Consider the following 16113-nt stretch of genomic DNA (forward strand, 5'->3'; position numbering starts at 1 on the left):
CACAGTGAGTATATACCAGGACCTGACCCTGCGACAGCTGTAGTTTGATATACTCACAGTAATAGACTGGAAGATGATACAGCAGGGTCAGGAGAAGAAACTTCGTGAAGAAGGGGTTAACCAATAGAGTAATCAGGCAAGCAATGTCCAGCAACGTGTAATCAGGCAGGTAAGGGTTAACCAATAGAATAGTCAGGCAAGCAATGTCCATCAATGTGTAATCAGGCAGATAGGGTTAACCAATAGAGTAGTCAGGTAAGCAATGTCCAGCAACGTGTTATCAGGCAGGTAGGGGTTAACCAATAGAGTAGTCAGGTAAGCAATGTCCAGCAACGTGTTATCAGGCAGGTAGGGGTTAACCAATAGAGTAGTCAGGTAAGCAGTGTCCAGCAACGTGTTATCAGGCAGGTAGGGGTTAACCAATAGAGTAGTCAGGTAAGCAGTGTCCAGCAACGTGTTATCAGGCAGGTAGGGGTTAACCAATAGAGCAGTCAGGTAAGCAGTGTCCAGCAACGTGTTATCAGGCAGGTAGGGGTTAACCAATAGAGTAGTCAGGTAAGCAGTGTCCAGCAACGTGTTATCAGGCAGGTAGGGGTTAACCAATAGAGTAGTCAGGTAAGCAGAGTCCAGCAACGATATCAGGCAGGTAGGGATAAGGGTTCAGGATAAGCAGGCACAGATTCAGAATATCCAAAGATAAATTTGTACTCACAGAGCCCACGAGTAAAACAAACAGGCACCGATGAGAGGAGACGCCGGAATAAGAAGGCCTCCTGACGTCATCGGAAGGCCGACAGGAACAGGGTTGCTAAGCAACCAATGAAAGCGCTACCGCACTGAGCCAGAGGAAGCGATCAGCAGCAGTGATCGCGACATGGAGTTTGTACCTAATTAAATCAAATAACCATGAAAAAGGGAGGCTTAGCAATATTCAATGTCAAAAACTTTAATTTAAATAATGTGGACACTGCACACTTAACTTCAAACTCTGGGTTTTAAATTATGGATTTAAATTTGAATTGACCCTTTGACTTCCTGTAAGTATTGGGTTATGCTCACTTAATATCCCCCCTGTTAATGAGCTGTATCTGAACACAATTTGTGAATCACAAGAGATGTAGAATACTACTTTACTCTTCTGCTTGGGTTATGCTCACTTACTGTGCCCCCCCCCTGTTAATGAGATGTATCTAAACACAATTTGTGAATCACAAGAGATGTAGAATACTACTTTCTCTTCTGCTTGGGTTATGCTCACTTACTGTCCCCCCTGTTAATGAGCTGTATCTTAACACAATTCAACAAAAACACTAAACCACATTCATTAAATTATCATTTTTACTAACAGAATACATTTCAGTAAAATCTACGGCTGCAGCACTTCCTACAATAAAATGTGGTTGAAACACTGCTCTCTCTGCCTCTCTCCCTTTCCTGCTCTGTAAGGATTCAGGAAGTGACAGTGGAACATTCCACTGCACTTAGAGGGGAAGAACAGAACTCTCTTTTTCACTTTAGCAAAGCTGTCAGCTTCACAGGACAGCAACAAAATAAATGAAAGTTGTTTTTTTCCGTTTTTGTTTTGTTTTATATGATTTAACATCCAGCCCCAACCCTATGTTCCACTTACTAATGCCTCTCACTGGATTGGGTCAGCCCAAATGGGACTGCCTCAAATAAGCAGATAATGGACCATGCAATGATCTTAACCACTTTCATCCAGTAGATGGCGCAGCATGTTGTGTAATGGTGGGCAGACCTGCTTGTGCCTCTCCATTGCACAACATGTAGCTGTGAAAAAAAAAATACTGGGGAAAAAAAATAGCAGTTTATTTATTTTTTTAAAGCCAATAAAAAAAAATATTTATTTTTGCCCATATGAGAGGTGAAGCACTGCCTCACCTGCCTCTAGTGACTGCACATCACTGGTATATATATATATATATATATATATATATATATATATATATATATATATATATATATATATATATATATATATATATATATATATATATATATATATATACAGTATCCCACAAAAGTGAGTACACCCTTCACATTTTTGTAAATATTTTATTATATCTTTTCATGTGACAACATTGAAGAAATTACACTTTGCTACAATGTAAAGTAGTGAGTGTACAGCCTGTATAACAGTGTACATTTGCTGTCCCCTCAAAATAACTCAACACACAGCCATTAATGTCTAAACAGTCGGCAACAAAAGTGAGTACACCCCTAAGTGGAAATGTCCAAATTGGGCCCAAAGTGTCAATATTTTGTGTGGCCACCATTATTTTCCAGCACTGCCTTAACCTTCTTGGGCATGGAGTTCACCAGAGCTTCACAGGTTGCCACTGGAGTCCTCTTCCACTCCTCCATGATGACATCATGGAGCTGGTGGATGTTAGAGACCTTGCGCTCCCCCACCTTCTGTTTGAGGATGCCCCACAGATGCTCACTATGGTTTAGGTCTGGAGACATGCTTGGTCAGTCCATCACCTTTTGTCAAAAGATATATAGATTTTGTGCTAGTGGGTATAAGCTCCTTTCACTATTAGAAGCTTCCTCTATGCTTCTCAGAGGGAATTGTAAGAAGAGTAGTTTATAGGAAAGGGCGCTCTAAATAGAGCTAATACCATATGGAGATTTTTAAAATATGAAAATATATATATAAAAAAATGTAAATAGAAATATATTCTATGACACCAGATAAGATTTTGTATAGAATAAAAATATATTTTATTTAGGTAAAAACAAAAGGTTTTTTTAAAACATGTGAGTTTGAGATTCTAATGTATAAATGAATCTAATAGGTTGGCTAATCTTGTAATCTAAATAATCTTAAATTAATCTAATATTGATTTTTTGTGTATCAGTAGTATCAATATTTGACAAATTTAAATACAGCACCCTTGCGGGTAAGGGACTTCCGCACTTCTACTGTTATTTCCAATAGTAGGTATCCTGTAGGACTTCGGATTGTCCATAATAAAGAGTAGATTGATTAGTTCACTTCTACAGATGCCGGTCCTGGAGCGTTTTTGGGAGCATTTTTGACTGCGTTTGGTGGCAGCGTATTCTTAGTTTACTCAGTCTGCTTATGCTTCCTCTGCTCTGCGGCTCCTGTGTGAACCAGGTGTTAGGGATGAAGGATCAGTGCAACGCGTTTCAGCTGTTTTAACCAGCCTTTTTCACACCTGGTTCACACAGGAGCCGCAGAGCAGAGGAAGCATAAGCAGACTGAGTAGGCTAAGAATACAGGTAGAAAATATATAATCAACCATGACAGGTGCATTTTATTTTGATACATGTAGAGAGTGATCTCTTAAGGGATTTTAGGCTTGAGGAAGGTTTGAAAGTGTGCAGGAGGTCGTTCCATAATTGTGGTGCTCTGTAGAAAAAGGAGGATCTAGCTGGTTTCTTTTTGTATTGAGGCAAACTAAATAATGTTCTGGTACTGGATCAGAGGTTGTAGGGGGTGGGAATAGCCGGGGAGAGCATTCTGCTCAGGTAGGGTGGGAGCTTCCCAGAAAAGCTCTTAAACACAAGGCTGGAAAGATGAAGGGTGCGTCTGAATTCCAGCGACAGCTAGTTTAGTTCGTTTAGCATGTCACAATGGTGGGTCCTGTAGTTACATTGTAGCACAAAGCGGCAGAATGAGTTATACAGTGTATTAAGTTTATTAAGGTGAATTTGCGGTGCAGGTGCATATACTACATCTCCATAATCCATGATTGGCATACGCATTTGCTGTACAATCTTTTCCTTTACTGTAGGGCTTAGGCAGGATTTGTTTCTGTACAGGGCACCTAGTTTTGGATAAAGTTTAGATGCAAATTTTTCTATGTGGAGGCTAAAAGATAGATTGGGGTCTAACAACATACCCAAGTATTTGAAATAGTGGACTGTGGTCAGTGTGCAATTTGATTTTGTTTTGATGCATAGATGGGAATTTTGTAGTTTGTGTAATGTAGGTACCATTCCAAAGATCATTGTGACAGTTTTGTCAGTGTTTAGGAAGAGTTTGTTTTTTGAGATCCACTTTTCTACCTCTGTGAACTGGTCTTGGAGCACTGCTTAAAGCTGCGGTAAATCCGATTTGCTTGCATAGATTACTGTGTCGTCTGCGTACATGTGTACAGTTGAGGATTTGCAGACATTAGGCAGATCATTTATAAATAATGTGAATAGTAGGGAGCCGAGAATGTAACCTTGGGGAACACCACACGTGACTGGGACAGGGAGGGAGTCACTGTCAGAATTGGAGACATATTGTGATCGATCCAATACATATAATCGAAACCAGGTTAGCCGACAATCACCAATACCTGAGTTTTTTAGTTTGAGCAGTAGAATGTCGTGGTCTACTGTGTCAGAGGCCTTAGCAAAATCAAGGAAAATAGCTCCAGTTAGGCCTCCTTGTTCCATGCCAGTTTGGATGTCGTTGCAAACTTTTAGGAGGGTAGTTGTAGTGAATTTGGGCAAAATAGTTAGATTGTTGGTTATACTCACATAGTTGCGTATGGACACATTTTTCTAAGATTTTTGACAATACTGGGAGCAATAATATTGGGCGATAGTTAGAAACCAAGGTTATCTCACCACTTTTATGGATAGGCACTACTCTTGCAGTATTCCAAAGTTTGGGTATGTATCCAGACACCAAGGATTAGTTAATTAGGGTTGTGACTGGTTTAGCAATTGCCGGCACACTGAGGTTCAACTTCATTGCTGGGATTTGATCAGGTCCAGGCTGGTTTTTCATTTTTAGATTATTAAGGTGTTTCTTAATGACATTGATGGGTACAGGTCTAAAATTGAACTTCTCTATATTGGGTCTTTGCAGATTTATTGGGGCCTGGTCCACATTTGTAGTTTCAGGATGTGTGTTATTTATTAGTTTGTCAATCAGGGTGGTTGAGCATCCGACAAAATAAGGGTGGAGAGTTTGTAACACCTAGATTACAAGTTGTGCGTTCGTGTTTTAAAACAGCACCACAGCTATACCTCAAGCCTTTTAGTCTGTAATGCAACGTCAGTCCCGCACACGTTTTTTCATGGGACTTCCATAACGCAGCCATTAGGAGTTTTGCGTTCAGGCTAAAAATCTTGCATTACACCCTATAACAATAAGATCCGTTACGCTATCTGAGAGCAGTAGTTATGAGTTTTACGCAACAAAACTGTTACATAATTACATGCTACCTATTAACCCCTAAACCGAGGCCCTCCTGCATCACAAACACTATATTAAACCTATTAACCCCTAATCTCCCGCTCCCAACATCGCCACCACTAATAAAATGTATGAACCCCTATTCAGCCAATAGAATTTCAGGAGCTCTCATCCTATTGGCTGATTTGAATTTCCAAAATCAAATCAGCCAATAGGAATGCAAGGGACGCCATCTTGAATCACGTACCTTGCATTGAAGATTCAATGTATGGCAGCGACCGTATAAAGAGGATGCTCCGCACCGGATGTCTTCAGGATGGACCCGCTCCGTGCCGCCGAGATGAGAATCGAAGATCCCGCCTGGATGAAGATAGAAGAGGCCGCCTGGATGAAGACTTCTCGCCGCCTGGATGAGGATTTCACCACCTGGATAAAGATATAAGAGGCCTTCTGGATGAGGACTTCGCCACCTGGATGAAGATCGTTCAAGATCTTTTCAGGGCAATGGGTGGCTTAAGTTTTTTAGATAGTTTTCTTTATTTTGTGGGTTTGGGGGCGTGGGGGTTTGTAATGTTAGTGGGGGGGTTGTATTTTTTTTTCAGGTAAAAGAGCTGTTTAACTTAGGGCAATGCCCTACAAAAGGCCCTTTTAAGGGCTATTGGTAGTTTATTCTAGATTAGGTTTTTATTTTGGGGTGGGTTTTTATTTAAATGGATATTAGAATAGGAATAATATTTATTATTTTCGATAATTTGTTTGATATTTTGTGTAATGGATTTTTTTTTTTCATTTTAAGGTGGGTTTTTATTTTTAGATTAGGGCTTGGGCATTTCATAAAAGAGCTGAATGCCCTTTTAAGGGCAGGAAAAAGAGCTAAATGCCCTTTTAAGGGCAATGCCCATACAAATGTCCTTTTCAGCAAAATGGGTAGATTAGGTTTTACTTTATTTTTATTTTGTGGGTTTGGGGGGTGGGGATTTGTATACTGTTAGGGGGTGTTTGTTTTGTTTTGTAGCAAAAGAGCTGTTAACTTTAGGGTAATGCCCTACAAAAGGCCCTTTTAAGGGCCCACAAAATGCCCTTTTAAGGGCCCTTGGTAGTTTATTCTAGATTATGGTTTTTTATTTTGGGGTGTTTTTTTTTTTTTAAAGGGTATTCGAATAGGAATAATTGTTATTGTTTTAGATAATTTTGTTTATTTTTTGTAATGGTAGTTTTTTTTTTTTTTTTTTTTTTGGAATGTTAGGTTTCAGTGTAAGGAAGGTTAGGTTTTATTTCACAGGTAAGTGTATTTATTTTAACTAGGTAGTTAGTAAATAGTTAATAACTATTTACTAACTAGTCTACATAGTTAAAATAAATACAAACTTACCTGTGACATAAAAATAAAACCTAAGCTAGCTACAATATAACTATTAATTATATTGTAGCTAGCTTAGGTTTTATTTCACAAGTAAGTATGTATTTAGTTTTAAATAGGTATTATTTAGTTAATAATTGTAACTTTAATTAAGCTCTAGTTTAATTATGTTAAAGTTAGGGGGGTTAGGGTTAGGTTTGGGGGTTAATATAGTTTAATTTAGGTTGTTGTGATGTGGGGGCTGGCGGTTTAGGGGTTAATAGGTTTATTAAGTGATAGTGATGTGGGAGGCCAGAGTTTTAGGGGTTAATAACTTTATTTAGTGGTGGCGATGTCGGGGAGCAGCGGAATAGGGGTTAAATAGATTTATTATAGTGTGGGCGATGTTGGGGTGCAGGGGAATAGGGGTTAATAACTTTAGTATAGTGGCAGCGATATTGGGAGCAGCAGATTAGGGGTTAATAGCTTTATTTAGGTGGCGGCAATATCGGAAGCGGCAGATTAGGGGTTAATAACATTATGTAGGTGGCAGCGGTGTTGGGGACGGCAGATTAGGGGGTGTTTAGACGTGGGGTTTATGTTAGGGTGTAAGGTTTAAACGTATCTTTTTTTCCCCCTTAGACATCAATGGGGTTGCGTTATGGAGCTTTTCATTCCACGCTTCAGGTGTTAGTTGTTTTTCTAACCGGCTCTCCCCATTGATGTCTATAGGGAAAGCGTGCACGAGCACGTCAAAACAGTGTTTGTATTTTGTGCGGTATGGAGCTTAACGCAACTATATCGCACGCACAAAAGCCGACTGTTTCAAAACTTGTAATTGCTGCGCTATAGGGGGTGAAATAACGCAACTTTTGTTGCGTTCATTAATTTCCCTATAGCGCGCATAACTCGTAATCTAGGTATAAGTTATTTGTGACTTTCCAAAACTTTCTAGGGTTTGATATGTTATTGTTCAGATTTTCACAGAAATATTGGGCCTTGGCCAATTTTGTTTGTTTATTGCATATATTTTGCCATTGTCTATATACATCTATACCTGTATATATTCATACAGATATACAGATATAAATATATACTTTACAAAAATAATCATATATATATATATAAAAAATATTCTATGTGAAGTACATTAGAAATTGTAATATTCATAACTACCTTAGGGTTTAGTGCTGTAGGTTTTTTTTATACTCTTCTACAGTAGTAAATGGTCCTTAACATTTATCATAACCTGAGGAAATTTCGACACAATTAAGTTTTAAATTAAAGTGAAAGGAAACTTAGGGGCCAATTTATCATGGCCCGAATGGGGCCAAATACCCGTTTCCGCACGAGCCTTCATGCTCCTGGAAACAGGAGTTAAGAAGCAGTGGTCTTAAGACTGCTGCTCCTTAACTCGTCCGCTGCCTCTGAGGTGGCCTACAGTAATCCGCACGATCGCATACGATCGGGTTGATTGACACCCCCTGCTAACAGCCGATTGGCTGCAAATCTGCAGGGGGCGGCATTGCACAAGCAGTTCACCAGAACTGCTTGTGCAATGATAAATGCCGACAGCGTATGCTACGGCGAATCATGTCCACCAGACAAATTATAAATCGGCCCCTATGGGCTCCATTTATCAAGCAGCGCATGCTGCTTCCGAGGCCCATCGTTTCAGGCCTGTCTGAAACTAAAGTTAAGAAAAGTTGTCAGATTGGGATGGTAGACAGCCCCTGCTAGTGGCTGATTGGCCACTAGTGATCAGGGGGCAACATTGCACAAGCATTTCCACTTGGTAAATGGATCTCCCAATATATAAGGATGTTGAATAAATCATGCATTTAAATAGGATTTGAAACATAATGATAAAAATAGAACTTAAAAAATGATTACAATTTTGCACAACCTTTCAATTTATTTCTATTATCAAATGTGTCCCTTTAAAGGTTGTCATTGAATTCTGTTTGTTCACAGACATTAAGATGAAATAACATTAAGACTATACATATAAACATTTAATAAAATAACCTTATTTATTAGCTGTTTTTTCTTATGAGGACCAACTTTATTTGAACTATCTGGTGGTGATTACAAAATGTATTAGAAAGGATAAAGTATGAAGCAATGTTAGCACTTCCTTTCAGGTGCTCGCTGCCAGCCCTAGTTCTCCCAAACCATGTATAGAAGCAGACAGTGTTGGAAATGGCGGCGCTGTGTCATCTCCAGGGAACCAAGCTGCCCACGTCCTCTGAGTCAACCTTGTTGCTCTCACCTCCAAAATAAAATAGCTCACAATAGTGTAGCAGATTTTAGACAATGTGGTAGGCGCACAAACTGGTTATACTCACAAGATTGCAGTTAAAATAAGCCTTTCTTTCATGTAATTAGCAAGAGTCCATGAGCTAGCGACATATGGGATATACATTCCTACCAGGAGGGGCAAAGTTTCCCAAACCTTAAAATGCCTATAAATACACCCCTCACCACACCCACAAATCAGTTTTACAAACTTTGCCTCCTATGGAGGTGGTGAAGTAAGTTTGTGCTAGATTCTACGTTGATATGCGCTCCGCAGCAGGTTGGAGCCCGGTTTTCCTCTCAGCGTGCAGTGAATGTCAGAGGGATGTGAGGAGAGTATTGCCTATTTGAATGCAATGATCTCCTTCTACGGGGTCTATTTCATAGGTTCTCTGTTATCGGTCGTAGAGATTCATCTCTTACCTCCCTTTTCAGATCGACGATATACTCTTATATATATACCATTACCTCTGCTGATTTTCGTTTCAGTACTGGTTTGGCTTTCTACAACATGTAGATGAGTGTCCTGGGGTAAGTAAGTAAGCTTATTTTCTGTGACACTCTAAGCTATGGTTAGGCACTTTTTTATAAAGTTCTAAATATATGTATTCAAACATTTATTTGCCTTGACTCAGGATGTTCAACATTCCTTATTTTCAGACAGTCAGTTTCATATTTGGGATAATGCATTTGAATCAATCATTTTTTCTTACCTTAAAAAAAATTGACTTTTTCCCTGTGGGCTGTTAGGCTCGCGGGGGCTGAAAATGCTTCATTTTATTGCGTCATTCTTGGCGCGGACTTTTTTGGCGCAAATTTTTTTTTCTGTTTCCGGCGTCATACGTGTCGCCGGAAGTTGCGTAATTTTTTGACGTTTTTTTGCGTCAAAAGTGTCGGCGTTCCGGATGTGGCATCATTTTTAAAATGCTAAAAAATATGGGCGTCATTTTTGTCTCCACATTATTTAAGTCTCATTATTTATTGCTTCTGGTTGCTAGAAGCTTGTTCACTGGCATTTTTTCCCCATTCCTGAAACTGTCATTTAAGGAATTTGATCAATTTTGCTTTATATGTTGTTTTTTCTATTACATATTGCAAGATGTTCCACGTTGCAACTGAGTCAGAAGATACTTCAGGAAAATCGCTGCCCGGTGCTGGAGCTACCAAGCTAAGTGTATCTGCTATAAACTTTTGGTATCTGTTTCTCCAGCTGTTGTTTGTATTGCATGTCATGACAAACTTATTAATGCAGATAAAATTTCCTTTAGTACTGTTACATTACCTGTTGCTGTTCCGTCAACATCTAATTCTCATAGTGTTCCTGATAACATAAGAGATTTTATTTTTAAATCCATTAAGAAGGCTATGTCTGTTATTTCTCCTTCTAGTATACATAAAAGTCTTTTAAAACTTCTCTTTTTTCAGATGAATTTTTAAATGAACATCATCATTCTGATACTGATAATGGTTCTTCTGGTTCAGAGGTTTCTGTCTCAGAGGTTGATGCTGATAAATCTTCGTATTTGTTCAAGATGGAATTTATTCGTTCTTTACTTAAAGAAGTATTAATTGCATTAGAAATAGAGGATTCTGGTCCTCTTGATACTAAATCTAAACGTTTAAATAAGGTTTTTAAATCTCCTGTAGTTATTCCAGAAGTGTTTTCTCTCCCTGATGCTATTTCTGAAGTAATTTCCAGGGAATGGAATAATTTGGGTAATTCATTTACTCCTTCTAAAACGTTTTAAGCAATTATATCCTGTGCCATCTGACAGATTAGAGTTTTTGGGACAAAATCCCTAAGGTTAATGGGGCTGTCTCTACTCCTGCTATATTTTTAGCGGATGTTGCTGCAGCTTCAACTTTTTGGTTAGAAGCTTTAGCGCAACAAGTAACAGATCATAATTTTATAGCATTATTATTATTCTATAACATGCTAATAATTTTATTTGTGATACCATCTTTTGATATCATTAGAGTTGATGTCAGGTATATGTCTCTAGCTATTTTAGCTAGAAGAGCTTTATGGCTTAAAACTTGGAATGCTGATATGTCTTCTAAGTCTACTTTGCTATCCCTTTCTTTCCAGGGTAATAAATTATTTGGTTCTCAGTTGGATTCTATTATCTCAACTGTTACTGGAGGGAAGGGAACTTTTTTACCAAAGGATAAAAAATCTAAGGTAAATTTAGGTCTAATAATCGTTTTCGTTCCTTTCCTCACAACAAGGAACAAAAGCCTGATCCTTCATCCTCAGGAGCGGTATCAGTTTGGAAACCATTTCCAGTTTGGAATATATCCAAGCCTTATAGAAACCCAAAGCCAGCTCCTAAGTACCCATGAAGGTGCGGCCCTCATTCCAGCTCAGCTGGTATGGGGCAGATTACGTTTTCTTCAAAGAAATTTGGATCAATTCCGTTCACAATCTCTGGTTTCAGAACATTGTTTCAGAAAGGTACAGAATTGGCTTCAAGTTAAGGCCTCCTGCAAAGAGATTTTTTTCTTTCCCGTGTCCCAGTAAACCCAGCAAAGGCTCAGCATTTCTGAAATGTGTTTCAGATCTAGAGTTGGCTGGAGTAATTATGCCAGTTCCAGTTCTGGAACAGGGGCTGGGGTTTTATTCTATCTCTTCATTGTACCAAAGAAGGTCAATTCCTTCAGACCAGTTCCGGATCTATCAATATTGAATCGTTATGTAAGGATACCAACATTCAAGATGGTAACTGTAGGACTATCCTGCCTTTTTTTTTAGCAAGGGCTTTATATGTCTACAATAGATTTACAGGATGCATATCTGCATATTCCGATTCATCCAGATCACTTTTAGTTTCTGAGATTCTCTTTTTAGACAAGCATTACCAGTTTTGTGGCTCTACCGTTTGGCCTAGCATCAGCTCCAAGAATTTTTTCAAAGGTTCTCGGTGCCCTTCTGTCTGTAATCAGAGAACAGGGTTTTGGTATTTCCTTATTTTGGACGATATCTTGGTACTTGCTCAGTCTTCACATTTTCGCAGAATCTCATACGAATCGACTTGTGTTGTTTCTTCAAGATCATGGTTGGAGGATCAATTTACCAAAAAGTTCATTGATTCCTCAGACAAGGGTAACCTTTTTAGGTTTCCAGATAGATTCAGTCTCTATGACTCTGTCTTTGTCAGACAAGAGAAGTCTAACATTGATATCAGCTTGTCAAAACCTTCAGTCACAATCATTCCCTTTGGTAGCCTTATGCATGGAAATTTTAGGTCTTATGACTGCCGCATCGGATGCGATCTCCTTTGCTCATTTTCACATTCGACCTCTTCAGCTCTGTATGCTGAACCAATGGTGCAGGGATTACACAAAGATATCTCAATTAATATCTTTAAACCGATTATGCGACACTCTCTGACGTGGTGGACAGATCACCATCGTTTAGTTCAGGGGGCTTCTTTGTTCTTCCGACCTGGACTATAATCTAAACAGCTGCAAGTCTTACAGGTTGGGGAGCTGTGTGGGGGTCTCTGACGGCACAAGGGGTTTGGGAATCTCAGGAGGTGAGATTACCGATCAATATTTTGGAACTCCGTGCAATTTTCAGAGCTCTTCAGTCTTGGCCTCTTCTGAAGAGAGAGTTGTTCATTTGTTTTCAGATAGACAATGTCACAACTGTGGCATACATCAATCATCAAGGAGGGACTCACAGTCCTCTGGCTATGAAAGAAGTATCTCGAATTTTGGTTTGGGCGGAATCCAGCTCCTGTCTAATCTCTGCGGTTCATATCCCAGGTATAGACAATTGGGAAGTGGATTATCTCAGTCGCCAAACGTTGCATCCGGGCGAATGGTCTCTTCACCCAGAGGTATTTCTTCAGATTGTTCAAATGTGGGAACTCCCAGAAATAGATCTGATGGCTTCTCATCTAAACAAGAAACTTCCCTGGTATCTGTCCAGATCCCGGGATCCTCAGGCGGAGGCAGTGGATGCATTATCACTTCCTTGGAAGTATCATCCTGCCTATATCTTTCCGTCTCTAGTTCTTCTTCCAAGAGTATTCTCCAAGATTCTAAAGGAATGCTCGTTTGTCCTGCTGGTAGCTCCAGCATGGCCTCACAGGTTTTGGTATGCGGATCTTGTCCGGATGGCCTCTTGCCAGCTGTGGACTTTTCCGTTAAGACCAGACTTTCTGTCACAAGGTCCTTTCTTCCATCAGGATCTCAAATCCTTAAATTTTAAGGTATGGAGTTTGAACGCTTGATTCTTGGTCAAAGAGGTTTCTCTGACTCTGTGATTAATACTATGTTACAGGCTCGTAAATCTGTATCTAGAGAGATATATTATAGAGTCTGGAAGACTTATATTTCTTAGTGTCTTTCTCATCATTTTTCTTGGCATTCTTTTTGAATACTGAGAATTTTACAGCTTCTTCAGGATGGTTTAGATAAAGGTTTGTCCGCAAGTTCCTTGAAAGGACAAATCTCTGCTCTTTCTGTTCTTTTTCACAGAAAGATTGCTAATCTTCCTGATATTCATTGTTTTGTACAAGCTTTGGTTCGTATAAAACCTGTCATTAAGTCAATTTCTCCTCCTTGGAGTTTGAATTTGGTTCTGGGGGCTCTTCAAGCTCCTCCTTTTGAACCCATGTATTCTTTGGTCATTAAATTACTTTCTTGGAAAGTTTTGTTTCTTTTGGCCATCTCTTCTGCCAGAAGAGTCTCTGAATTATCTGCTCTTTCTTGTGAGTCTCCTTTTCTGATTTTTCATCAGGATAAGGCGGTGCTGCAAACTTCTTTTGAATTTTTTACCTAAGGTTGTGAATTCTAACAACATTAGTAGAGAAATTGTGGTTCCTTCATTATGTCCTAATCCTATGAATTCTAAGGAGAAATCATTGCATTCTTTGGATGCTGTTAGAGCTTTGAAATATTATGTTGAAGCTACTAAGTCTTTCCGAAAGACTTCTAGTCTATTTGTCATCTTTTCTAGAAAAGGCCAGAAAGCTTCTGCCATTTCTTTGGCATCTTGGTTGAAATCTTTATTTCATCATGCCTATGTCAAGTCGGGTAAAACTCCGCCTCGAAGGATTACAGCTCATTCTACTAGGTCAGTTTCTACTTCCTGGGCATTTAGGAATGAAGCTTCGGTTGATCAGATTTGCAAAGCAGCAACTTGGTCCTCTTTGCATACTTTTACTAAATTCTACCATTTTGATGTGTTTTCTTCTTCTGAAGCAGTTTTTGGTAGAAAAGTACTTCAGGCAGTGGTTTCAGTTTGAATCTTCTGCTTATGTTTTCATTAAACTTTATTTTGGGTGTGGATTATTTTCAGCAGGAATTGGCTGTCTTTATTTTATCCCTCCCTCTCTAGTGACTCTTGCGTGGAAAGATCCACATCTTGGGTAGTCATTATCCCATGCGTCACTAGCTCATGGACTCTTGCTAATTACATGAAAGAAAACATAATTTATGTAAGAACTTACCTGATAAATTCATTTCTTTCATATTAGCAAGAGTCCATGAGGCCCACCCTTTTTTTGTGGTGGTTATGATTTTTTTGTATAAAGCACAATTATTCCAATTCCTTATTTTTTATGCTTTCGCACTTTTTTCTTATCACCCCACTTCTTGGCTATTCATTAAACTGATTTGTGGGTGTGGTGAGGGGTGTATTTATAGGCATTTTAAGGTTTGGGAAACTTTGCCCCTCCTGGTAGGAATGTATATCCCATACGTCACTAGCTCATGGACTCTTGCTAATATGAAAGAAATTAATTTATCAGGTAAGTTCTTACATAAATTATGTTTTTATTAAAATCATCACAAAGGTGTCTTCAGGTGCAGCTTCAGGTTTAATTTAAAATACAGCTCAATGCGTTTTGGCTAAAAGAAGCCTTTATCAAGATCATAAAATTAAAGCAATTTCTGGAACAAATGGTTATACTGATGATTACAAAATGTCTTGTGAATTGTATTATCCTCATAATATACCTATAATCTGTAGCTTCACTTGAAAATATTTAGCAGTATTTTAAGTTAAATTTGTACCTTCATTATCTTTAGATTTGAAAGTGCAAAGAATCATCATGAACTTCATCTGTGACCCCGACATCTCCAAAGTGCCAAAATGCATAGAACATGCCTTACAAGCCAGATACCCTCGCACAAGATACAGCCCGGGCTGGGATGCCAAGTTTGTGTGGTTACCTGCCTCTTACATGCCTGCCTTTATTGTGGATGCTGCTTTGGCATTTGTGCTTCCCAAGCCAGAGCAGAGAGTCTGTTAGCAAACAATTGGAAACCTTCTAGATCATGGCTTTAGAAAAGCTGAAGTATCCTCCTGTATTTAAAGTGTATTGCCGCCACATGTTGTTTGTTTAAGTTTGTTGCAAGTCCAGCTATTACATCAGAGAAGGCCTGGTGCAGATAACCTGCCTGGGCTGAACTGACCATTCAGTATCTGTGCCACAAAATCAAACTTTCTGTTTATTACTTTTTTGGCCTTAAATTTACCAACATCTTCTTTATCAGTAACAATGGAGACAGAATTCATTAAAGTTTAGCTACTTGCACCAGGAAACACCTGTAATTACAATGAAGCAAATTCAGGAAGTTGTGAGGTTTTTTCTTAGGACAGAATGTCATTCATGCTGGTTTTCACTCACAATGTTGCGTAGTTTGGGTTGTTTTCTGACTTTTTACAAAAATGCCATCCAACATTTTGAAGTTGGACATAATTGTGCAACTGCACATACTGATGGAAATCAATATTAATGTAACCCTTAACATAGTGAACATATTAACTCTGTAGTCTACTTCACAATGCACAGCATGTCTAGCCCTCTTACACCAGCGCAGAACATTCACTGCCAACTCCACAGCAGGCCTAGAGCCCGCACATTGCCACAACAGTTTTATATATTTATATATATATATATATATATATATATATATATATATATATATATATATATTTGAAGTTATTGAGTTAGAAACATATTTCTGCTGTTGTTTCTCCATACCCCTTGACATATACTGTTTCTCTCAACATTCCTCTGTCACAATGTAATCTTCCTGTGCCTTCACCATCTCCTTCTCTTTGAGATTCATCATGCCATGTGTACTGTCTGGTCATTTTGTTCAGCATGAACTGCAGCTCCTGGACACCATAGGAAGCCACCATAGAGTCTGTTGGGAAACTATACAAATGCTTAAAGGGACATTATACACTCATTTTTTCTTTGCATAAATGTTTTGTAGATGATCTATTTATATAGCCCATAACTTTTTCTTTTTTTTTAATTTATAGTTTTGCTTT

General features: G+C 38.8%; 1 protein-coding gene across 1 annotated transcript in view; it reads left to right on the top strand.

Moving 5' to 3' along the window:
• The window catches only part of RDH5 (retinol dehydrogenase 5), a 100585-nt gene extending 84889 nt beyond the window's left edge, over positions 1–15696 (top strand). Inside the window, exon 5 of the mRNA XM_053704963.1 lies at positions 14859–15696. Within this exon, the coding sequence (XP_053560938.1) occupies positions 14859–15082 (224 nt within the window). The 3' untranslated portion in view covers positions 15083–15696. The remainder of the gene's footprint in view (positions 1–14858) is intronic.
• Positions 15697–16113: the final 417 nt, after the last annotated feature.

Source organism: Bombina bombina, chromosome 3, assembly GCF_027579735.1.
Source record: "Bombina bombina isolate aBomBom1 chromosome 3, aBomBom1.pri, whole genome shotgun sequence".
Lineage (NCBI taxonomy): Eukaryota > Metazoa > Chordata > Amphibia > Anura > Bombinatoridae > Bombina > Bombina bombina.